The sequence below is a fragment of the Phodopus roborovskii genome, unplaced genomic scaffold (genome assembly GCF_943737965.1).
Source record: "Phodopus roborovskii unplaced genomic scaffold, PHOROB, whole genome shotgun sequence".
NCBI lineage: Eukaryota > Metazoa > Chordata > Mammalia > Rodentia > Cricetidae > Phodopus > Phodopus roborovskii.
The window spans coordinates 33,126,341-33,151,107 of record NW_026126407.1 but is presented as its reverse complement, the minus strand read 5'-3'; the positions used below and the strand labels follow the sequence as shown (position 1 = coordinate 33,151,107).

General features: G+C 39.4%; 2 protein-coding genes across 5 annotated transcripts in view; both read left to right on the top strand.

The window, feature by feature from the left end:
- Adam19 (ADAM metallopeptidase domain 19) overlaps positions 1-24,767 on the top strand; it is a 1,172,352-nt gene that overhangs the window by 1,009,040 nt on the left and 138,545 nt on the right. The window lies entirely within an intron of this gene.
- The window catches only part of Sox30 (SRY-box transcription factor 30), a 38,349-nt gene continuing 16,589 nt past the window's right edge, over positions 3,008-24,767 (top strand). For both annotated transcript variants that reach the window (XM_051180875.1, XM_051180876.1), the window contains exons 1-4: positions 3,008-4,353; positions 6,087-6,326; positions 7,690-7,869; positions 15,292-15,784. In XM_051180875.1, coding sequence (XP_051036832.1) covers positions 3,333-4,353; positions 6,087-6,326; positions 7,690-7,869; positions 15,292-15,784 — 1,934 coding nt within the window. In that variant the 5' untranslated portion in view covers positions 3,008-3,332. The remainder of the gene's footprint in view (positions 4,354-6,086; positions 6,327-7,689; positions 7,870-15,291; positions 15,785-24,767) is intronic.

Here is a 24,767-nt window from a genome sequence, read left to right as displayed (position 1 = left end):
TTACCAAAGCAAAAGACCGTTTCCCACGAAAAGAAGCCTTCTTCTATTCTCGTGTCTTTTTTCTTTCTGGTCTTGATTGTACATGCCAGAAAATATGTAGAGTGACTGAGTCTGGCTTAGTTTACTTAGTATTATGATATCCATGTCCATCCATTTTGTTGCAAATGAAGTGATCTCATTTTTCCTTATGAATGAATAATACTCTATTGTGCATACATATATTTTCTTTGTCCATATTTCCCTTGATTGACATTTCTATCACTTCTATATAGAAATTTTACCATTTCATCTAATGTGTCAGTTAAACAGTTGATAAACTCTATTATCTCCATAAGATCAATGGCCTAGAGGTTTTGAAAGATCAAAAAATAAACCCCAAGTCTCACTGATGCTATTATTGTGCTGTTTTTATTTATCTATACTGTGATATTTAGTTGCTCCATTTTTTTACATTGACCCTTTTTTAGTTTCTTAAGGTAAATGATATATTTTTAATTTTTAAAAAATTTCCCTTTGAATTGCTCATAAAATTTCCCTTTTGAACTGCTCTTATATCACAATAATTTTGATTTGCTAGAACATATTTTCTGATTTCCCATATTTCTTCTGTAATCAGCGGTCATTTAGAAACTGTGTGAGACATTTATAATTTTTCTGTTATCCATTGACCTATAATTTCTGAGGTCAGAGACTGTGTGACTATGGTCCCTCTTGCATTATGACACAGTGTACAATCCCTGCAGAACATTTCAGTTGCACTGAAAAGAGTCTGTAGATACTGACTACAGCATGTTGAGCCAGTGAGATGGTTCAGTGGGTAAAAGCATTTGCTACCAAGTCTGGCAACTTGAGCTCAATCCCAGAGACTCACACTGTGGCATGTGTATTACCTCCCTGGACACACATACACTTATACCCTCCCCACACACCATAAATAAATGTAATTTTTGAAATTTTAAAGAAATATTGAAGTATCCAAATTTCTCCTCTCCAGTTTTTGTGTCACATATTCTGGGGGGGGGGGCACAGTGAGGTTGTACTAGCTGCTATATTGGCAATTACCATGCTCTGATGTGTTAGCCCTTTTGTTATTATGAAATGTCCCTGTCTTTCCCCAGTGACATTTCCTATACTAAAATGTTTTAACATAGCCTTTCTCAATCTCCTGTGATCATTGTTTAATATATCTTTGCCCTGCTTTACATCCTCTTCTCTCCAATTATTTTCACTCTACTGTATGTTAAAGTATTCTTATTAGGCAAAACAGACTTTGTTTTCGAGGCAGGGTTTCTCTGTATTGCTCTGGAGCCAGTCCTGGAACTAGCTCTGTAGACCAGGCTGGCCTCAAACTCAAAGATCGGCCTGCTTCTGCCTCCTGAGTCCTGGGATTAAAAGTGTGCACCACAAACACTTGAAACAGACTTTTACCCTTATTTCCACTACTGAAACTTTTAATTTAGGAACACTTGTCTGCCATGCTCTTTTCTTCCTTTCATTTTTTTCATAGTATTTTTAATTGTCTTTTTAGTGTGCCAATTAAATTCTGTTGCTTTCTCTAAGCTAAATACTATATTTTTGAGATGCTGAGTTATTCTTATCTGGGTTTTTTAGTATAGTTTGGTCTTTTTGAGACAGAATCTCATATTGTGGCCTGGACTGTAATGCTGGACTGTAACTGACATATAATTCATGCTGCCCCCAGACTTGTGCAATCAACTCTCCTGCCTCAACCTCCTAAGTACATTTTAGAGGTTCGGTTCTCTGTGTGATGTGTTCTTCCATGTATAAACTTGTTTAGCACATTTGACAAGAAGGTTAGAAAGAATTAAATTCATCTTGGATCGTCTTTGATATAGGCTCATCTACTTCAAGGCAGAGCTGTAGTATGAAGTCAAGATTTCTAGTGATGCAGTAAATGTTTAGAGAATTTCTCATTTACTTCGGGATATTTAATGAAAACCAAGGACAATCATACTTAAAAGAAGAGGCACACACAGGGAAAAAAAAAAAAACAAAACAAAAAACAAAATAACTCAAATAAGCCCTGAACATAAGCAGTGTTACTGTTTTATTAGGCTGTGGGAGTTCTTACTCATTTCCTCTTCAACAAGCATTTATTGAGCGATTACTCAACAGTTGGCATTGGGAGTCAACGATGAGCAAGAATAAGCAGTTCTTCCTCAAAGAAGGTAACAATCAATTGGAAGAGTCAACAGAATAATCAAACAAAGCACTTCAAAGGATGTGATCAGGTATGAGTGCATAAAAGGGATTCGAATGGATGCTGTGTCATTGTTTTCTCTGAAGTACAGTTCGGCTCCTGTTTGAAAAATAAGCAGGAGTTAGAGAGACTTTTACAAAAACCTGACATGCTAAAAAACGCCCTGTGGTGTAAAAGAATGGCACGGGCGGCCAGGGAGCGGGCACAAAACCTACATAGAAGAATTGTAAGTTGAACCAAGCCACTACCAAACTTTTCAGGCTCTGACAAGAATTTGGTACTTTTGTCTCACGACCAGTGGGAACAGTAGAAAGATTTGGGGGTAATGTGACAGGTCAGACTTGTATTTTTAGAACCACTGGCAATTGGAAAGTAGTGAGACAACGGTGAAGAGCAAGACAATGGATTACTGCAACATCCATGTAGAAGAAGCGAAGGATAATGGCGGGTAGAACCTCCAAAGGTGGATGAATTTGGTTCGTATTTTCAAAGTAGGGTGATTGAAAATTCAACTAGCAAAATAGTTCTACCGAGTCAAACACCGTTCCAATATGACCGACTAATGAGGTCGGTGATGAGCCACAAGATGTCCCCACTATCCCCTGAGAATCGGTGAAAGACCCTACGACGCTCGGGCCTAATGAAGACTCAAGGCAGTGTTGCCCAGCCCGCAAGAAAGGCCGTTTGTAGAGGCGTGGAACCACAGGGTTTCCTGGGCAACGCCATTGTCGCGCTCTGGGCGGGGGTGGGGTGGGGTAACCAAGGACAAGGTTGAAGAGAATCCGGAAGAGCGGGAGAGTGAAGAGGCTGGGGGGGAAAATGGGAAACAGGTGCTTCGGCCCGGGACATGGCGGATGATTCCAGTGTTCTCGCACACAGCTAGAGCGGAGAGTGGGAGGAGCCGAGGAGCGCGCCTGTGATTGGCTGACCCGAAGCACCAGGCCGCTTATGATTGGGCGAGGCGAGCCGGAGGCCCGAGTCTGTGGAGCGCGTAGGGTTCTGGGTAGCCAAGGCCTTGGAAGGGTCTTAACCGAAAGGGGGAGGGGGAGGCCGCCAACAAACGGCTGAGCTCACAATCCCGGCCGCGACCAAGCCGGCCGCCCCCTCCCCCATGGAGAGAGCCAGGCCGGAGCCGCCGCCGCCGCCGCGCCAACCGCCGCGGCCCACCCCACCGCGCCCGTTGCGCCCCGCTCCGCCCGCGCAGTCCGTCGAGGCCGCCACCTTCCGGGCCGCGGCCGCCGAGCGTCCTCAGTCGCCGCCGGTCCAGGCCGCGGCCGCCATCGCCGCAGTGGCCTCGTCGTGCGGGGAGGCCGCGGCGGCGGGTGCGCAGGCCGGGCCGCGGCGTCTGCTGCAAGTGAAGCCGGAGCAGGTGCTGCTGCTGCCACCCGGGCCGCTCTTACCGCAGGCTCCTGACGAGGGTGCCACCGCCGCGGCCGCCCCGTCGTCCGCGCAGGCGCGCCTCCTGCAGCTGAGGCCCGAGCTGCTGCTGTTGCCGCCGCAGTCCGCGGCCGACGCAGGCCCTTGCAGGCCGGAGCTGCGCCCCATGCAGCCCCGGACGCTGATCGTCAAGGCCGAGAAACAGGAGCTGGGGGCGGGCTTGGACCTGTCGCTGGGATCTCGGAGGACCACCGAGGCCGGCCCTAGAGCCTCCAGGTCCGCCAAGTTGGATGGCACCGGGAAGGCCCTCGACGGCCGCCGAGGGGATGAGAAGAAAGCCAAGCTGGAGGCAGAGGAGGCCCCGAGGGACGCGCTGAAAGGCGGGGAAGGCAGGAACCTGCTGGCCATCGGAGAAGGAGTCATCAAGACCGAGGAGCCAGACAGACTGAGGGACGACTGCAGGCTGGGCTCGGAAGCCGCGTCCAATGGCCTGGTCCACGGCAGCAAGGATGCTATCCTGGCCCAGCCTTCCAGTGCTTTTGGGCCGCACCAGCAAGACCTAAGGTTCCCTTTGACTCTCCACACGGTCCCTCCTGGGGCCCGTATCCAATTTCAGGGGCCTCCGCCCTCTGAGCTGATACGGTTGTCCAAGGTCCCCCTGACACCAGTGCCTATTAAAATGCAGTCCTTACTGGAGCCTTCTGTAAAAATCGAAACCAAAGATGTCCCCCTCACCGTGCTTCCTTCAGATGCAGGTATTAGAATGCAGGGGAACTTGGCTTTCACAGTTTCACAGCTGCGTCTGTGTTGTTCATAGCAGACATACTAGCGGTTCAGGATCCGAAGCCTGAGAATTAGAATCACCGTACTGATTCTTGGCCCACGCAGGGATCGTTTCTAATTGATTTGCTTGTGTACTAGTAAATAAACAAATTAAGTGTGAAGGATTTCCACAGTTTTTTTTTTAATTTCGAGATTTAGTAAACAGTTACATAATAGACACAACAGAATGCCTTGTTATATAATACAGATCCACCAGCATATACAGAAATAACATATCAAATTTCCTGATAAAACAAAACCAGTATTCCAGGAAGAATGATAATTGTTTATACAGATGTTACCTTTAGAGGGAGCAGGAACTCTTCTCTTGGAGAAAATATTCAAACATAGCAGTGTAGTATTCTGAAAGTAAAATCTTTCTATAAATATTAGTAAAAATAATAAGCTAGAAATTTTTAAAAAGAAGTGATACACTTGAAGTAGTAGTGACTACAACCAAATACTACTTTCCAGTATTTTCAAGTATCTAATTAGCAAGTCCTTAAGATTAGTTCATACAGAAAGAACACTGTCACAGAATGTCAGGAAGTCATATCATTTTTTTTGTATTTTCATGAGCTTTTACATTTATTGTTTTCCTATTTTCAGTGCTGATTCTACCCACCCTTTTACCTTTTACTATTTAAATACCCCTTTTCTATTTATTTTGTGTGTGCACATACCACTTACTATACCTTGATTTTTTTTTTTTTTAATATGGCACTGGCAGTTGAACCCAGGGCTTTATGCATACTACAGAAAACATTCTACCAACTAAGCTACATACCCAGTCATCATTCTTCTAAACATCATTGCACATATAAAATGTTTTTACATATCAAACAACCTTAAAATGAATTAATGTAAAAAGTTCATAGGTAGTACTTTTTTTTGAGACTGGGTCTCTCTGTGTAGCCCTGGCTGTCCTTGAACTCACCCTGTAAACTAGGGAGGCATCAAACTCACAGAGATCCACCTGCCTCTGCCTCCCAAGTGCTGGGAGTAAAGGCATGTGACACTACCACCTGGCCATAGATAGTACTTTGATGAATTGCATAGGTATATAAATTTAGTGAATTTCCTTTATAGGGATTTTTAACTGGTACTGTGACTCTCAGGGTCACTTGTATTCTCCAAGGACATGAGAGACTAGTTTTAATGATTCACTGTGGCACAAATTTTACCTTCATAGTGAAAAACTGTAGCATAAATATTGTTTGCTTTGAAGAACATTACAGTTACTTTTGTAAATGACTTACTTTAAATACTTAAGTAACTAACATCCATGTAGTGCTAGGTACATAGTTATGAATGAGTCATAGTTCCTGCCCCCAATAATAAACTAATTTTAGTAGGAAATAAACTAAATGTTAATTACTATTAGAGGTATTAATGAAGCTCAAAGAAATAAGTAGCCGTCCATTGAGTCTCTAACATTACTGAACAGTATCTTTAACAATATTATACACTCTAGGAGTCATTCTAAGCTACAATTTAGAATGCTGAATTCAGGGACTATAAGAAATTTTGGAATATTGGCAGTATTTTGACTGTATTGTAGTGTATGTTTTCAGGTACTTGAAATGTAAGTATAGATGAAGGTACACTTCAAACTAAAATTGCATACGTGGCACATTAACTTAGTCTCTTAATTTTTGTCATATAGGAATACCTGATACTCCCTTCAGTAAGGACAGAAATGGTCATGTGAAGCGACCTATGAATGCATTTATGGTTTGGGCAAGAATCCACCGACCAGCTCTAGCCAAAGCTAACCCAGCCGCCAACAATGCAGAAATCAGTGTCCAGCTCGGGTTAGAGTGGAACAAACTTAGTGAAGAACAAAAGAAACCCTATTATGATGAAGCACAAAAGATTAAAGAAAAGCACAGAGAGGAATTTCCTGGTAATCAATGAAATGAACAAAGGCTCTTTCCAATTTCTTTTAAATTTATTTAGGTAAAGATTAAGTTAGGTTGAGATTTCCTAATCTATGTGTGAGAAAGAATATAATGGCTAACATTATAATAATGATTGAATTAATACTTAGCATACATTTTCTTAAGTAGAAAACAGTTGTGAAATACCTGATCACATATTTACCAGCTAATGCAAATCAGGAGAGAGATGATTTAACTATGAGTTTGATTAAATACATGTAGATACATACAAACAGCTATAGCTATAAAGGTAACAGTAAATCTCCATGGTTCTATTTTGTACTATACTAGACATATTAAATAGTTATGGCAACAGAAAAGAAACACAACTCACATTTCAAAGATAATTAAAATGGAGTAATTAATATCCAGTTCCATTTTAATGTTAAATGGTTATCAGAACATAGTCTGGCATTTTGATCGATGGATTTATTCCTATCATCGTACAATTTTAAATGAGTGATTCCTCTTCCTCAGGCATTGAGATAAAGATCAGGAACTATGCATTTTTCGTGGCTTATATGACTGTGCATAATGGGAAAAGATTTTTTTTTTGTTGTTGTTGTTTGGTTTTTTGTTTGTTTGTTTGTTTGTTTGTTTTTCAAGACAGGGTTTCTCTTTGAATCAGTCCTTGCTGTCCTGGAACTCACTCTGTAGACTTTGAACTCATAGAGATCTGCCTGCACCTGCCTCCCAAGTACTGGAATTAAAGGTGTGCACCACTACTGCCTGGCTAAGAATTTTTCCGAAATATAAGCAGAAATATTTTAGGAGGCAAGATTCTGAGTTACCAACTGGATGGAACCAGTGATTTGTTTATATGACGGCATCACACTTCTGACTTTGAAGGAAATTTAAGGTGTTTATGGTTTTAGTAGTTGCCAAGTCTCAGTGATTTCCTAAACCAGGCATAAAAACAGTGACTGGTTGTTATTGACTATTACATTGTAAGCTGCTGACGTTTGTATCATGCAGGGTGAGGAAGGGGAGGAAGTAAATAGTATCTTATAGTGTATTTTTCTTTAGTAGAAGAAAGGGCTTGGGATTCAAACTCAAATGACTGGTATAGATTCTACCACAAAGTCACTCTCCCTGAATATAAGAAATTTAACCTTCCTCTCTAGTATGGGTTACACAATTAACAAAATAAGCTTATGTGGATGTTAAAATGGACAGTAGAGAATTTGTTCAAAGAAATAGCCTCATGGAGCTAGAAAATATACTTTTAGATAACCCATTTTTAAAAAACTTTAAAGTGTCCTGTATTTTTAATATGAAAAGGCCAGAGTCTGTGTATTCACATTAAAAAGTCTCTATCTTTTTCTTTAGGTTGGGTTTATCAGCCTCGTCCAGGGAAGCGAAAACGCTTCCCTCTAAGTGTTTCCAATGTATTTTCTGGTACTACACAGAATATTATCTCTACAAATCCTACAACAATTTATCCTTATCGCTCACCTACCTACTCTGTGGTAATCCCTGGCCTTCAGAACACCATCACTCATCCAGTTGGTGAGTTAGTCTTGTTGTAGATTATTTGTAAATACATACATCAGAATTTTACCTCTTAAATTGAAATCTGATTTCTATTAAACTTAGAATTAAAACAGTAGGAAATGAATAAAATTAAGAGAGAAAGTACAAACATTAAATGAGAGAAGGAGCAGTAGCTGATCAATGTGGACAACTGACTTTTCAAGCAAGTCAGGATGAGCCCCTAGATAAGTCAGATAATAAAGGAAATGACTGATATAGTTCACTAGGAAATAGGGATGTGTTTCACTTACAGAATAAAATGATGCTTTGCTAATAATGGCGTATGAAGCATCCTGTCATGGAACTTAGTAGGAATAGTAATCTATTGAAGACCATTCTCTTGCTGTTTCAGAAAAGCAATAGAAGCTATCTGTTTTATCTAAATACTTGATCAGTTCATGTTCATTACAGTCTTATCTATGGATGGTAGGAATACTGAATTGAGACTCTCAAATCTTAACTACCTGTTATCTCAGTGGCTTGTTTCCCCAGAACTTTTATAACCATCTCTTAAAGAAACTTATCCACTCACTGTTGCAATGGCTTGTCTTAAAGCTGCTCTTCCCAGTTCCCACCTGCCTGGATTCTCCTAATGCTAAAGCTGCCTTATGAGTTAGAGATGGATAGATCTTGGAAATTGAAAATTTGCATTTTCAGTGTTTTTAATTAAAAATTTTTATTTTATGTATATTAGTGTTTTGTTTTCATATATGTTAAACACACACACACACACACAATGTGTGTGTGTGTGTGTGTGTCTGGTGCTGGCGGTGATCAGAAGAAGGTCCCAGATCCCCTTGAGCCTGGAATTGTACTTTGGCATTGGGAATTGGTTGTAAGTTGCTGTTGGGCACTGGGAACTGAACCTGGGTCTTTTGCAAGAGCTGGAAGTACTCTTAACTGCTGCCCTAATTCTCAGTGTCTTTTTAAACTGTGTCATTTTAGCCATTGGAAGTAACAAAGCTGTACTTCAGTTATCTCTGTTTAGGTGAAAGATGCAGAAGATTTTGCAATACAGTCAGGCACTTCTGGTGTTGCCTGTAGTAGTGTATTTCAAACTAGGCTTCATAGTATCTTTGTTTGGGTTTTGCATTGTTAGGTATTATTTTGTATTTCAGTACATGGTATTTTTGTTGCCCCTCCCCCACAAGCCTTTAATTGCATCTGTTTGTCCATTTTTAAATATTTTTAAGTGCTTATGTTTTCCCAGGAACAGATTCATCAATGTTCTTATTTGAAGCAGTTGAGCTTTATTTTCTTTTTGGATTTTGGAGACAGGGTTTCTCTGTGGCTTTGAGGCTGTCCTTGAACTAGCTCTTGTAGACCAGACTGGTCTTCAACTCACAGAGATCTGCCTGCCTCTGCCTCTTAAATGCTGGGATTAAAGGCTTGCACCACCACCGTCCAGTGAGCAGTTGAGATTTTACACAGGAAATTATTTTTATCCTCTGTGCAAAGATGTGGGATGGAAGAAGACTAAAGATGCTTTTGTGATATTGGGAGGATTTGTGCATCATGATTGTGTTAAGTATGGTAAACAGAATTATAGGAAGCAGTTCAAAAACATACACAACAATAAACAAAAACGTGATAATGAGTCTTTGTTGGCTACTTTTAAAAATTGTTTACAATAGCATGTATTCCTTGTGAGGGTCAGAGAGAGTAAAGATTCATTTCCTGGATCTCAAATGATAAGCAGAAACATTTTGTAAAGATAATTTAAAAATTGTTTTTAGATAAGTATCATTCATAGTGAGATTTATTTGCTACCACCCTGTCCAGTTGTGAAACTTTGAAATATGTTTAGTTATTCTCATCAGTATTATATTATTTAGAGGTGATAGTATAACAAGGAAGTTTGGAAGTTTCACACTCTAAAGCACACATAAAATGATTAATGTTAATTGACTATCAATAAGTGCCTTAAAGAACCATAGTTACTGGCCAGGCATGGTAGTGCACATGCCTTTAGTCCAAGCACTTGAAAGGCAGGGACAGCTGTATTCCTGTGAGTTGAGTTTGAGGCCAGCCTGGTTTACAAAGCTAGTTCTAGGACAGACAGGGCTACACAGAGAAACCCTGTCTTGAAAAAACAAGCAAAAGAAACATAGTTAAATCTTTCCAGGCACTGATTTTAATACCTTAGTGCTTTGTTTCTTTCAATTAGTTTCATGTGCTAAATATAAAGTCACGGTAGTTTTGTATTTTAAACCTGTATTTTATTCTTATGGGGGAAACATGAAGGTAATGAGGCATGATTCTTTCTTTTACAGAAATAATTCTTTTTTTTTCTAGTAATTTTTGTGTATGATACTCTATAGATGACCAACTTTTTAGGTACAGAAATTAGACTCACTAAGCTAGTGTGCTCCAGGTCATCATTTGAATAACTAGAAGTTGTTTTGTTTCTGTTGCTGTGATAAAATATCCTTAGGGAGAAAGGGTTTATTTTAGTTCATAGTTGCAGGTGGTAGTCCATCTCAGGAAAGTAAGGCAGCAGGAACTTAAAACAGCTAATCAAATCATATTCCCACAATCAACAGAGAGACTAAATGAATGTATGTTGCTTATTGTCTTTCTTGCTTGTGTTCAGCTCAATTTTTCTACTCTTAACAGGACCTCCTGCCTAGGGAATGGTACCCCCACAGTGGGCTGTGTCTTCCCATTTCAATTCATACAATTTCCTACAGACACACCCACAAGCCAACTCAATGTATAATATCCCTCATTGAGACTCTTCCTAAGTGATCCTAGGCTGTATGAAGTTGACACTAAAAGTAAACCATCACAGAAGTGATGTAGATTTATCAAAATTGTTTTGTCAGAAGCTAATTTCTATCTACATTAGCTAATATCTTTTGCTTTATCTTTAATTTATCTACAATAATTATAATGGAACCTGAGATCTCTTTATTAGTCAGTTTGTGAACTTACCATTATACTGTATTGATACAGGATTTTCAAACTTCTGTGAAAATTAGGGTTCTGGAGTTCTAAGATCTTTAGTAGGAAGGATTGTGTTACCTCTTTAGTTGCCTCTTGAAGCTATTACTGTCTAAGCCAGCAGTTCTCAACTTGTGAGTCGTGACCACTTGGGGAGTAAAAGGGGTTTCATATCAGATATTTACATTATAATTCATAACAGTAGCAAAATTAGTTATGAAGTATCAATGAAACAATTTTATGGTTGGGTGTTACCACATGAGGAATTGTATTATAGGGTTGCAGTGTTTGAGCAGTTTCAATGATTTTTGTTTTTTCTGATGAAGAATTTATCAAGTCAGGTAGTATTGCCTTATAGTCACTTTGTTTTTGTTAATTTATTTTTCTTCTAAATGCCCAATTTTAAAACCTTTCTCTCTCTCTCTCTCTCTCTCTCTCTCTCTCTCTCTGTGTGTGTGTGTGTGTGTGTGTGTGTGTGTGTGTGTGTGTGTGTGTGGTGTCACATACTTCTGGACCTTGAATTATGTTTGTGAGGCACTTGACATGGGTGCTAGAAGTCAAACTTGGGTCCTCTATGAGAATAGTTAAATGTTTTAAACTGCTGAGCCATCTCTCCATCCTCCAACTGTCTTAATTTTTATTTGCACCAACTTTAAAAGTGTAGACTAAGTTTTTTTCACACAAGATTTTGATAGGTTTCTCTTAATTTGACCAGTTAGCTTAACAGCTTTATGATTTAGGAGTATGTTTTTTTCTTGTTTTCTTATCACATTAACAACCACTTTTCTATGAATTTTTTACTTTAGTATCCTTTTCAATCTTCTTCCCTAAACCATAATTTGTGATAAAAAGTGAATAAAATCACATTATTCAATTAGTGATTTAGAAATACATTACTGTTTCATACCAAATTCATGGATTTACTACTAATTTTTCCTTTTATTTGATGCTCAATCAAGCTTGCTTCATATTCCTGTGTAGTCTACCAAGCCTACTTGTTCTAACAAGCAGCCATTTACACTGGACCACACTTTTCCAGATATTAAAAGATACTAACAGTACTTAAAAATTGAATGTGTACTCAGAATTTTCTGTTCCCATGAATCTTTCTATCTCCACTATCTTCTGAGTAAATTCAATGCCATAGTTTTAAGGTTGCCTGTCTGACCTCTCTACTGCTTAATATTTATCTGTAGCCTGCTATGGGCCATGTTGTGTTAGGGAACAAATGTGAATATATTTCCATAGACCCTCTTGTCAAACATTACATAATGTAGTTGTAGAGAAGATAGATACATGTAAAAGTAAGCATTCTGTTCCCTTGATCAAACTACAACAGCTTCTTGGTTTTGTTTGCTCTGTCTCATGTTTAATGTCACACTCTACACTCTTTTCCTTTTAGTATTGAAAGTGCTTATGGCATGATTTTCCAGAATCCTCTTCAGCGATGTTATCAAATGGCTTAGGTGCCATTTAGGCCAGCATCCTCATTTTATATCAGCATTCATATTTATATACAGGCTTTGGAACTTCTGTAGAAGATACATGAGTTTTACCTACTATTAAATGAGGTTTTTTTTTTTTTTTTGGTTTTTCCAGACAGGGTTTTTCTGTATTGCTTTGGAACCTGTCCTGGAACTAGCTCTGTAGATTAGGCTGATCTTGAACTCACAGAGATCCACCTGCCTCTGCCTCCCAAGTGCTGGAACTAAAAGTGTGTGCCACCAACACCCGGCTGCATTATTGAGTTTTTTATATTTTTATTTGTCCAGCCTAAGATGAGTTTTTGTTGATTGTATCATCACTTTGTTGACACACCTTTATGGCCCAGAACTGATATACTTTCTCTAAATGTTGTAGTTACATTTACAACCAGTTTTTGCATGTGTGTGCCAGTTTTGTTTATCTACTTCTTATTTATGGGTTTTTTGTTTGTTTGTTTTATTCTGGGGTTTTGTTTTTGTATGTGTGTGTTACGGGGGGGGGGGGTTGTTCAAGACAGGGTTTCTCTGTGAAAACAGTCCTGACTGTCCTGGAACTCACTTTGTAAACCAGGCTGGCCTCGAATTCACAGAGATAAACTTGCCTCTGCCTCTCAAATGCTGGGATTAAAGCATGTGCCACCACATCCCGTTCATACTTATTTAAATAAAACTGGAGGAAAAAATGTCCATGACTCTAGTACTGTTCTAATCCCAAAGTCAGCAGGTCTGTTTGTCTTGCCCTTAAGATCCATTCTAAGAAGATGTTGTGTCCATTAGGAACTCAGATTTGGCTAAAAATTTCCTTTAAAAGTTACATAATTTGAGGCAGGACAAACCATTTTGACCTTGAACCTATAGCAGCTGTGGTTGTGGTTGTTAACAGGCATGGATGGGAGGTGCTCCATACTCTTAAGGCCTCCCACCCGAGCCTTTGGCTAGTGATGGATTCTGTGTTCTCACTGTTGAGCACACCAGGCTCAAGTGGATGGTTCCATGGACATACGGATGACCCTAGTTAAACACAGTGGGTCACAAAACAAAACAAAAGGACATGAATGTGGGGAAGGGGTCTGTCAGGGAAGGACCGTGGGTGTAAAAAGAGTGGTACATGAGAGTGCAGTGAATGCATTAAAATAGTGTGACATTGTCAAATAACAGTTAATAAACATCTACTTTATTAAAACCAGCAATAAGAGAAAAGTAGCCTGATTCTTGATTGTAAGTTTTCATGAGGAGGCAGGGAAGACACTCACATGGTTCCATTTTGTCTTCTTGAGCTCTTTATAGCTCTTTGTCTTCCCTGAATGCCACTTTTCTAACAATGGCCTATACATCTTTTCCAATGTTGTCTCCCCATCCCTCTTCTCTCTGTCCCAAGCTACATGCTGCTCCTCCTTATTAACTCTATAAAGCTACTTTTTTTTAAGCAGAAAAAGGTGGTCTGGCCATACCCTGATGCCTCACTGTTCATTCCAGTCATGCAACAGAAGCCTGGTGGCACCCTTCAGTCAGGCACCACCTGCAGTGGTGTCTTCCTCTTTGGGACTGGGTGATAGGAATGTTGAGATCTGAACTCAGGTCCTCATTATTGCAAAGCAAGTGCTCTTAATCACTGAAGCATCTCTTCAATCCCTCTTAACTGTTTTTTAAATCAGGCTCTTGGCTAGATTCTGGTAATACATACATGAATAAAAATACTTGGCATGGTGATATATGTCTGTGATCCCATCATTCAGGAGGCTGAGGCAAAATGATTGGGATCCTGAAGCCAGTCTGGGTTAACAAGATGAGGACAGCTTCATTTATACCTTGCTCCTGTACTTCATTGGCTCAGAAACCAGCTTGAATGGATGGTGGGACACTTCCTTCCTATTTTGAGGTTTAGAAGGGCATTACCTTCCACTATTCAGAAAAGGAAAGAGAGGGAGTCTTATCTGGATAAAGTTGAAAGGTCTGCATTTTGGGCTTCTGAGAGACATTTCTAACTTCAGCTTCTGTACTTGGACTGTGATCTTATTAACAGACACCTAGCCGAATTGAAATATACTGGGTATGACTATTTCAAAGGCTTCCATTTGTATTTTGTCATGAAAGCTTAGTTCAGTTTAGTCTGTGTGTTGTTTGGAAAACAGCATCTCAAATAGCAGTACTATCCTCTTTGGTAATGGAAAAATAAGTCACATGACTGTTTTACTTACCTTTAAGAATTCTGTCCTTACCAATCATGTCCTACCAGTATTGCTTCCAAGTCTGTCACAAATGGCTAACCCATGGTAAATTGTGTTATTTTTAGAGATTTCCAGCTATAGTCACTTTGAATGCAGTAAAGTGAAACAATTTTCTTGCTTGTTGAATTTTTTCAACTAAAAAGTGCCATATTTTTTTTAATGTAGAGAAGTATGCAAATGAAAGAAAATGCCCACAGTGCTACTCTGAAACTTCTAGTTATGTGAAAATAAATATATTTCAGGCTGATGAAAAGCTAAATACTATGACTTGAATATCTAGATTCTTCTACTACCCATGTATCTTATCCTGTACTCCTAGAAGATCATTCCTTATTGATAATTTTTGCCAGTAGTTTTATGTTATATCACCATTTTAATGTATACATTCTTCTAAATTATCAGTAGAAATGTTAATCAGTTATTTACCCATCCAAGTTGAGGACTTGCCTATTTTGTGCTAGGCAGAAGCTGAACTTGGGGATACAGTAGTGAACAAAACAGAAGGTCTCTCTTCTTATGACACTCAGGGGCTAGTTGGGGAAAAGGAAAATGTAAATTCACAAGAAGATACAATGACTTCAAAATTGTCAAAATATTGTAAATAAAGGGGAGAGTGGTTTGATATGATACCACTGATAGGTGAAGGTAGATAGGACCACTCCTTCAAAGTTCCAGTTCACAGGGTGGTGGATACCAGGAGTGATCTTATTAATGGTTAACTTCTGTTATTTTTATTTCTGAAGGTGAAGCCCCACCTGCTATCCAGCTGCCTACACCTGCAGTCCAGCGCCCAAGCCCCATCACACTTTTCCAGCCCAGCGTCTCCAGCACTGGCCCGGTGGCCGTCCCGCCTCCAAGTCTGACGCCCCGCCCAGCACTCCCACCTCAGCGCTTTACTGGGCCTTCCCAAACTGACGTTCATAGGCTTCCTTCGGGAACCAGTCGCTCTGTGAAGAGACCCACTCCAGTCTCTCTGGAGAGCTCCAGCAGGATTCCAGCTGGTGCAAGTACTGCCCATGCCAGATTTGCAACCTCACCTATCCAGCCTCCTAAGGAATATGCCAGCGTTTCCACGTGTCCCAGAAGCACTCCAATTCCTCCAGCTACTCCCATTCCACACTCTCACGTCTACCAGCCCCCGCCCCTTGGCCATCCAGCCACACTGTTTGGGACGCCACCACGATTCTCGTTTCATCACCCTTACTTCCTACCTGGACCTCATTACTTCCCGTCAAGGTAAACGAACAGTTTTCTACCTCTTGCCTAAAAATACTCCTACTCGCTTGGTTTTTCAAGACAGGGTTTCTCTGTGTAGCCCTGGCCATCCTAGAACTTGCTCTGTAGATCAGACTGGCTGTGAACTCAGAGATCCACCTGCCTCTGCCTTTGGAGTGCTGGGATTAAAGGTTGTACACCACTGCCTGGAGTGAGGCTTTTCTTTTCTGAAAACCTGCCTTCCTCAATCAGGCTTCCATTCAGCTGTGGAGGCTGAATAAGAACTAAGAAGTTCCACAAAAAGGGATGAAGGGGGCCACATGGGGACACAGGGAGCTAGAACTAGAGAGAATGCATTGCCATCTATTGAGGCAGCTGTCTCTCCATTCCAGCCACTCTTTCCATATGAGAATATGGTTTCAGTATTGTCAAATGTGGTTTCATAGGAAACATTATGAATAGCCACACAATCCCTCTATCTCTATTGGAGCCGTGTTTCGCCAAAACGATTTGTGTGGCATTTTGTTAAAAATGCAGACCCTGACTGTTAGGTGTCCAGAACAAGAATAGCTTTAGCATGCTTGCAAGTTGCATTTCTAATAGGCTCCCAAGGGTTGCCAGTCTGTTTACTTAAGGACCATATTTTGAATAATAAAGGTGGAAAAGGGAAGGTTTTCAATCCAAGAGAGGTGGAATGCCTAGTTAAAAGTTACACTTCCCCTCTCTGGCCATTTCTAAACCAGAGACTTTCCCATGTAAATTACCAGTAATGAAATTTCTTTTTATAGGGAAATATCATGGGAAAGCAAATTGTAATTTTACTTTGCAAATAACCTTTACTTCTTTAATTGCTGTTAAGTATACAGACACAGTTAATGTTGTGATTGGAATGCTAAAATGTTTGATACCAATCTTACTGTTACATAGATTAAGAGAAAGTTAGGCTTTCTTGCCATGACAAGGTTTATAGGATTTGACTATTAGTATACATGTTCTCTGATACTTTAAAGAACATTTTATAAGAAGGCTTTTGAAAACAAGCACTTGGAATACTGAACTATGCCTCTAAATTAACAATAGTAAAAGAAATGGGCACATAATAATATTGTACTTCTTTAACTTCAGTTTCATTGGATTTAGGAATGCCAAAGCTGTATATCAAGTGTAAATATCAGTACAGTACACTTTTTTCAAAAAGGAAAGTGAGATTTATAATTTCATACTTAAAATCCTTTGTAATTGTTTTCTAACTTTTGTCCATATATATCTGATGATAGGTTTTCCTAAGGAATGAGTTATCTAATTATGCTTCCTTAACTAGAAAAATCTAGTATGTATAAATGGCAAAATTAACTGATTTCCTTTTTGTTTTCCTTGTCTCTAAGTTGATAATGGAATTTTATAAGGAATATTTCCCCCTAATTGCTTCAATACAATGATTGTATTGGGTATTTGAAATACAGATACACAACTATTTTGTGTGTTTATTATATATTACATATTTTAACATAAATTAAATTATTAGGTTTTTTTTTTTAATTTTAAAAGACTCTTTGAACCAGGTGTCGGTGGCACACACCTTTAACCCCAGCACTCAGGAGGTAGAGGCAGGTGGATCTCTGTGAATTTGAGGCCAGCCTGGTCTACAGATTAGTTCCAGGACAGCCTCTAAAGCTACACAGAGAAACCCTGTCTCGAAAACAACAACAACAAAAAATCCAATCTTTGTAGTGCCTGTGCTACAATCTGTTCCACGAATCAGGCAAAGGCCTAGAGATTGAAATAGAGACAAGATAGTGGGCCATTCGTTCAATGGCAATGTCAAAATGCGGAACACCAAATGCCGTTTATTGAGGGGATGGAATGGGCTTAAATACTGACTTATAGCACAGTGGAAAACAATAGGATTTTTAGGCTTAGATCCTCCCCCCACGAGGTGTGTGTTATCAAAACAGGAAGAGTACCAATAACAGAACAGCTTTGGGGCAATGAGTTCTGGCCAACAGCTTCAGGCTTAGGTCAAGGTGCCTCAGGATCCATGCAGGGCCCTACAAATCTTATTTTATACACAATCCCAGTTCCCTTTCCCTTCCACCCTCCCACTGCCCCCATCCTACTTCCTATCCACTCCTCATAGAGTGTGAGGCCTCCCATGGGAAATCATTACTGTCCCATCATTTGGTCATAGCTAGGCTAAGCAAGGTATCCCAACATAGGGAATGGGCTCCAGAAAGCCATTTCATGTACTAGGGATAAATACTGGTTCTACTGCAGCCCCACAGACTTCCCAAGCCCCCCAATTGTCACCCACATTCAGGGACCTGGTTCAGTCTTAGGCAGGTTTCTCAACTGTAGTTTTGGAGTCAGTGATCTACCACTTGCTCAGGTCAACTGTTTCTATGGGTTCCCCCAACATGATCTTTGCTCATATTATCACTCCTCACTCTCTACAACTGGATTCCAGGAGTTCAGCCCAGTGCTTGCTTGTGGGTCTCTTCTTCTGCTTCCATCAGCTACTGGATGAAGGCTCTATGATAACATTAAGGTAGTCATCAATCTCATTATAGGAGAAGGGCATGTAAGGTACCCTCTCCACTATTGCTTAGATTCTTAGTTGGGGGTCATCCTTGTGGATTCCTAAAAGTTACCCTAGTGCCAGGTTTTTTGTTAACCCCATAAATGGCTCCTATCAATCTATGTCTTTCCTTGTTCTCCCTCTATGTTCTTTCCTCAACTCTACCTTCCTGATCCCTCATGTTCTCCTCCCCCATCCCTTCTTCCCCTCCTTTCTTTCCTACCACCCACTCCCCTCACCCCCATGCTCCCAATTTAATCAGGAGATCTTGTCTATTTCCCCTTTTGGGGATCCATGTATTTCTCTCTTGGGTCCTCCTTGTTTCCTACCTTCCCTGGGGTTGTGGATTGTAGGTGATTATCCTTTGATTTATGTCTAATAGCTACATATGAGTGAGTACATACTATATTTGTCTTTCAGTGTTTGGGTTGCCTTACTCAGGATGGTTTCTTTTAGTTCTATCCATTTTTTTTTAACCACAGTAGTACTCCATTGTGTGGATGTACCACATTTTCTTTATCCATTGTTCAGTTGAGGGGGGGCATCTATGTTGTTTCCATGTTCTGGCTATTACAAATAGTGCTGCTATGAGCTAATGGCCTTGTGGTATGAGTGTGCATCCTTTGGGTATATGCCCAAGAGTGTTATTGCTGGGTCTTGGAGGTAGAACAAATCTCAATTTTCTGAGAAACTGCCATACTGATTTCCACAGTGGCTGTACAAGATTGCACTCCCACCAGCATTGGGGGAGTGTTCCCCTTACTCCACATCCTCTCCAGCATAAGCTTTTATTCTTGCATTTGATCTTAGCCATTGTGTGAGATGATATCTCAGAGTTGTTTTGATGTGCATTTCCCCGATGGCTAAGGATGTTGAACAGTTTTTTAAGTGCCTTTCAGCCATTTGAGATTCCTTGTTGAGAATTCTCTATTTATATCTGTATTCTGTTTTTTAATTGGATTAAATTAAAATCCAATTAAATTTGTGTTTAATTGGTGTTTTGGTGTCTAATTTCTTGAGTTCTTTGTATATTTTGGAGATCAGCCCTCTGTCAGATGTGGGGTTGGTGAAGATCTTTCCCCATTCTGTGAGCTACCATTTTGTCTTATTATTGACTGTGTCCTTTGCCTTCTAGAAGCTTCTCAGTTTCTGGAGGTCATTTATTAATTATGGATCTCAGTGTTTTGCTACTGGTGTTATGTTCAGGAAGTGGTCTTTGCCAATGGGTTCAAGAATACTTTTCACTTTTTCTTCTGAGAGGTTCGGTGTGGTTGGATTTACGCTGAGGTCTTTGATCCATTTGGACTTAAGTTTTGTGCATGGGAATAGATATGGATCTCTCTGCATTCTTCTACATGCCAGTATTCAGTTATGCCAGCACCATTTGTTGAAGATGCTTTCTTTTTTCCATTGTATAATTTTAGTTTCTTTGGCAAAAATCAGGTGTTCATAGGTGTGCGGATTAATTAATATCAGGGTCTTCGATTTGATTCCATTGGTCCGCCTGTCTGTTTTTATGCCAGTGCCAAGCTGTTTTCATTACTATACCTCTGTAGTAGAGCTTGAAGTCAGGGATGCTCCCAGATGATCCTTTATTGTACAGGATTGTTTTGACTATCCTGGGTTTTTTGTTTTCCCATATAAAGTTGAGTATATTTCCAGGTCTGTGAAGAATTGTGCTGGGATTTTGATGGGGATTGCATTGAATATGTAGATTGCTTTTGGTAAGACTATCATTTTTACTATGTTGATCCTACCTATCCATGAACATAGGAGATCTTTATATTTTCTGGTATCTCAATTTCTTTATTTAAAGACTTAAAGTTCTTGTCACACAACTCTTTCACTTGTTTGGTTAGAGTTGCCTGAAGATATTTTATGTTGTTTGTGGCTATTGTGAATGGTGGTGTTTTTCTGATTTCTTTCTCAGCCTATTTATCATCTATATATAGGAGGGCTACTGATTTTTTTTTTGAGTTAATCTTGTATCCTGCCACATTACTGAAGGTGTTTTTCAGCTGTAGTAGTTCCCTGGTATAATTTTTCTAGTCACTTAGTAAATTATCATATCATATCAATAGTGATAGTTTGATTTCTTTCTTTCCAATTTGTATCTCCTTGATCCCCTTTTGTAGTCTTATTGCTCTAGCTAGAACTTAAAATATTGAATAGATATGGAGAGCATGTGGACAGCTTTGTTTTGTTCCTGATTTTAGAGAAATCGCTTTGAATTTCTTTCCATTTAGCTTGATGCTGGCTATTGGTTTGCTGTATATTGCCTTTATTATGTTAGGTATGGTTTCATGTATCCATGATCTCTCCAAGACCTTTATAATGAAGGGATGTTGGATTTTATGGAAGGCTTTGTCAGCATCTAATGAGATGATCATGTATTTTTTTCCCCAATCTGTTTATATGGTGGATTACATTGACAGATTTTCCCCTGCACCTCTGTGATGAAGCCTACTCAATCATGGTGGATGGTTTTTCTGATGTGGTTAGGCATTTTAATGTGGTCATTTGTAAAAACAAAGGAACACATAGATGTGCTTCTACCTCTCTGAGATATTGCCTTCCTGTCTTTGAATATTAGCCATTTCATTTTGGTTTTTGTCAAACTGTTTTCCTTTAGGCAACATTCACTCATCTGGTTAGTTCTTTCCCCTTTTCACCCTTCCTTTTTAGCACCTTATATCTTATTCTTTAAAAATTTATTTTTATTTATATGTATATATGTATTTCTCAAGTGAGTGTGGCAACTACGAGAGAAGGTTGGATCCCGCAGAACTAGAATTACAAGCGGTTGAGCTGTTGGTGAGCTGCTTGATGCTGAGTCATCTCTTCAGCCCACTGTAGTGAACTTTTATATTCATACTCAATAGAGATGTATAGACTCTTCATTCTCGTGTTCATTGAATGTTGCAATGAAAAATAATAAAATGATAAGGAAGACAAATGGGGACTGTACTAAGTCTTCAAATAAAGAGAAAACGTACTCAAATTTGTACATACAGTAGAGAGGGCAGTCCAGAGAGTTCCTGAAACATAGCAATCTAGTTGGAAATTTTAGACACACACACAGAGGTTAAAATTCTTCTGAACAAGGTTTTGGTTGTAGACTAATTTAAGAATGTCATTGAGGCTGGGCAGTGGTTGCACTGCCTGTAATCCCAGCATTCAGGAGGCAGAGGCAGGTGATCTCTGTGAGTTAAAGGCAGCCTGGTCTATAAAAGGGTGTTCTAGGACAGCTAGGGCTACACAGAGAAACCCTATCTGGAAAACAAAGGGGAAAAAAAAAAGAATTTAATTGAAATTATGGACTCTTTGTAATCACACCAATATATACATGCATACTTTGGTCTGAACTTTTATGGAGGAGGGACATGTATAGCCCCACATAGTGATAGATTTAGTTATAGAATACCTCCTGCTGTAGCCTATAAACATTAACTTTAAATATGAATAATTTAAGAGGTAGGTTACCCATCAGAAAGGAGAATAAGAGAACAAATCTTTATTTTGGATTGGCTAACAAGCTGAATTTAAAATTGTCCTAGAGATGGTTTTCAGACTCAGAAATAGTCTCAGTGGCCATAGAGCCAGATTTAAATGCCCACATGAAGAGACATCCAGTCTTGCATTTATGCCTGTCCTCAAACTACAATCTCTCCATTAGCCAGAATTTCAGGAGGCTTTTTTTCCCAGAAGGCTTTTTTAAACCATAGTAAAGAAAATAGTAAACTTTTATAACCACCTCAGATGAAGTATAAAGAGAAATTCATTTTTGCCTGGAGTTCTGTGTGATTTCTAAAGTGCATTTAGAATCTAACGTCACCCGTCTACTTGTTGGAGACATTTTAAAGTTGATAAATTCCTTTGTAATTGGTTGGAGGTTATCTGGGCAACTGTTTTAGAGTAATAATTCCTCTACCCAGGCCAGCTGTAATGTCTAAGGGTACAGAGAAGTGGTTAGAACATGAGAAAAGAATCATTAGGAATATGAGTTTGGAGGCTAGAGAGATAGCACAGAGGTTAAGAGCACAGGCTGCTCTTGCAGAGGATCCAGGTTCAATTCTCAGCACCCACATGGAGGTGGACAACCATCTGTAACTATTGTCTCCTAGGCTGCTTTGGCAGTGTAGGCACATGATGCACAGACATACATACATACAGTCTCACATATACTTAAAATAAATATTTTTAAAAATTTGGTGCTAGAGAGATGGTTCAGTCAGTAAAGCATGAAGACCTGAATTCCATCGTGTGTGTGTGTGTGTGTGTGTGTGTGTGTGTGTGTACACACACGCGCGCGTGTGTATACATACCTAGAGAGAGAGGAGAGAGAGAGAGGTGGGAGGTACACTCTTCTAATCCTTGTTCTGGGAAGGCAAAGAAAGGTAGAAGCCTGGCTCTCATTGGCCGGCCAGCCTAGCCTAATTGACAAACCCCATGTCACAGTGAGAGACCCTGCCTTAATAATTGAGGTGGATGGCTGCACTCATGCACTCATACACAAGTTTTTTGTGCCCTCTAAAGTACTCTTGTATGCGCGCGCGCGCACACACACACACACACACACACACACACACATACACTCACACACACAGAGTTCGTAGGATTTACAAATAATCAGATTAACATCCAAAGAATTTGAGATAATTGAAAATTAGGAAGAAACTAAAAATATGTATTTTAAATCATTAATGAAGACTTGTATTTTAACTGAATATGGTAATGGAGACTGGATTTATTTTCAGGTGAAACAGTAAAACTATACAAAATATATGTATATTACTGGACCTCAGGTAATGAAGAAAAATGGTCTGTGAGATGCAGAAACCTAGAACAGTAGGGCTTGGAGAAATAGGGGAGAATCATTATTGAGCTATAACAATATATTACCCAAATATACAGTTTTCAACAAAATAGCTAAAAAACTGAAGCAATCCATTCAAAGGTAAAACAAAGCTGAGTGTGGTAACACATGCCTGAAATCCTTGTATTCAGGAGGCTGAAGCAGGAGCATAAGTTCAGGGCCAGTGAGTTTTATAGCAAATAACCAACCCAAGCTACCTCAAAGTGAATGAATTAATGAACAAATGGATGACAATCAGTAGAAATTTTATTTCAGAATTGAATTTGACAAAGGCCACAACACTACTACTACTATTTTTAATAACTAAAGAAAATTATACTTAAAGACATGGATAAATTATGATCATTATTTAACAATTTATTTTACGTGCATTGGTTTATGTCTGCATGTGTGTCTGTTTGAGGGTATCAGATCCTGAGCTGTAGTTAAAGTCTGTTATGAGCAGCCATATGGGTGCTGGGAATTGAATCTGGATCCTCTGGAAGAGTAGCCAGTTCTCTTAACCACTGAGCTATCTCACTAGCCTCTATGATATTTTTTTTTGATCAAACTTAAAATATTGATGATGGCATAGAATTTTTTAAAAAAAGAACAAATAGAAATTCTGAAGTTGAACCAATGTGATTAATCAAAATGAAAAATTCAGCAGATGTCCTTAAACATAAAATTCAGTTGGCAGAAGAAAATGTCAGCAAACAAGAAACTAGACAGATGACACTACACAATCAGAAGAACAAAAAGGGGTAAAAAAGAAGGAAGGAGAAATTAACAGAGCTTCTGAATCACTTGAGTCTAGATTTATCATTAAGCACAGCAATGTACGTGAAATTGAAGTATAGGAAGAAGATAAAAACTTGAAAATATTGGGCAAAAAGGTTGGTGAGGTTTCTCAGTGGGTAAAAGCTGCCTTTTGCCCTGTCCCTGCCTCCTACAAGCCTGATTCCAATCTGTGGTACCCTGGACCCCATGGTGGAGGAGAAAACTTACTCCTGAAAGTTGTCTTCTGATTGCCATATGCACACATTTAGCAGTACAGACATATGCACACACTAATGATAATAAATGAAACTTAAAAGCTATGCAGGAAAAAGTTGTAAACTCCCTAATTATGTGGAAAACTACATTTAAGAAGCTTAGTGAATTTTGAGTAGGATAAAGGCAGAGAGATCCACATCAGACACCCAGACACATCACAGTAAAATGCTGAAAGAGAAAATCAGAGGATGTCTTGAAGTAGTCAAACTAGTGGCCATACAAAGTTGGACCATCACATCCAAAGGATGTCTAGGAAATCCACAACTGAGATCCCAGTGAAAGCAATTTTTTTTGCAAAGAAAGAATGAAAGTGCTCACCACGAATTTTTTAGCTGATCAATCTTAATTTTCAATGAAGATAAAATATGCTCTCAGATAATCACAAACTGGATAATTCATTGTTATCAAACTTACATTGTAAGACATATGCAAGTATGTATTTATTGCTTATCTTTTACAAAAGCATTAAGGATTGAAATAGATATTAAAGGGTACCCTTTATGTTATTTGTTTTCCAC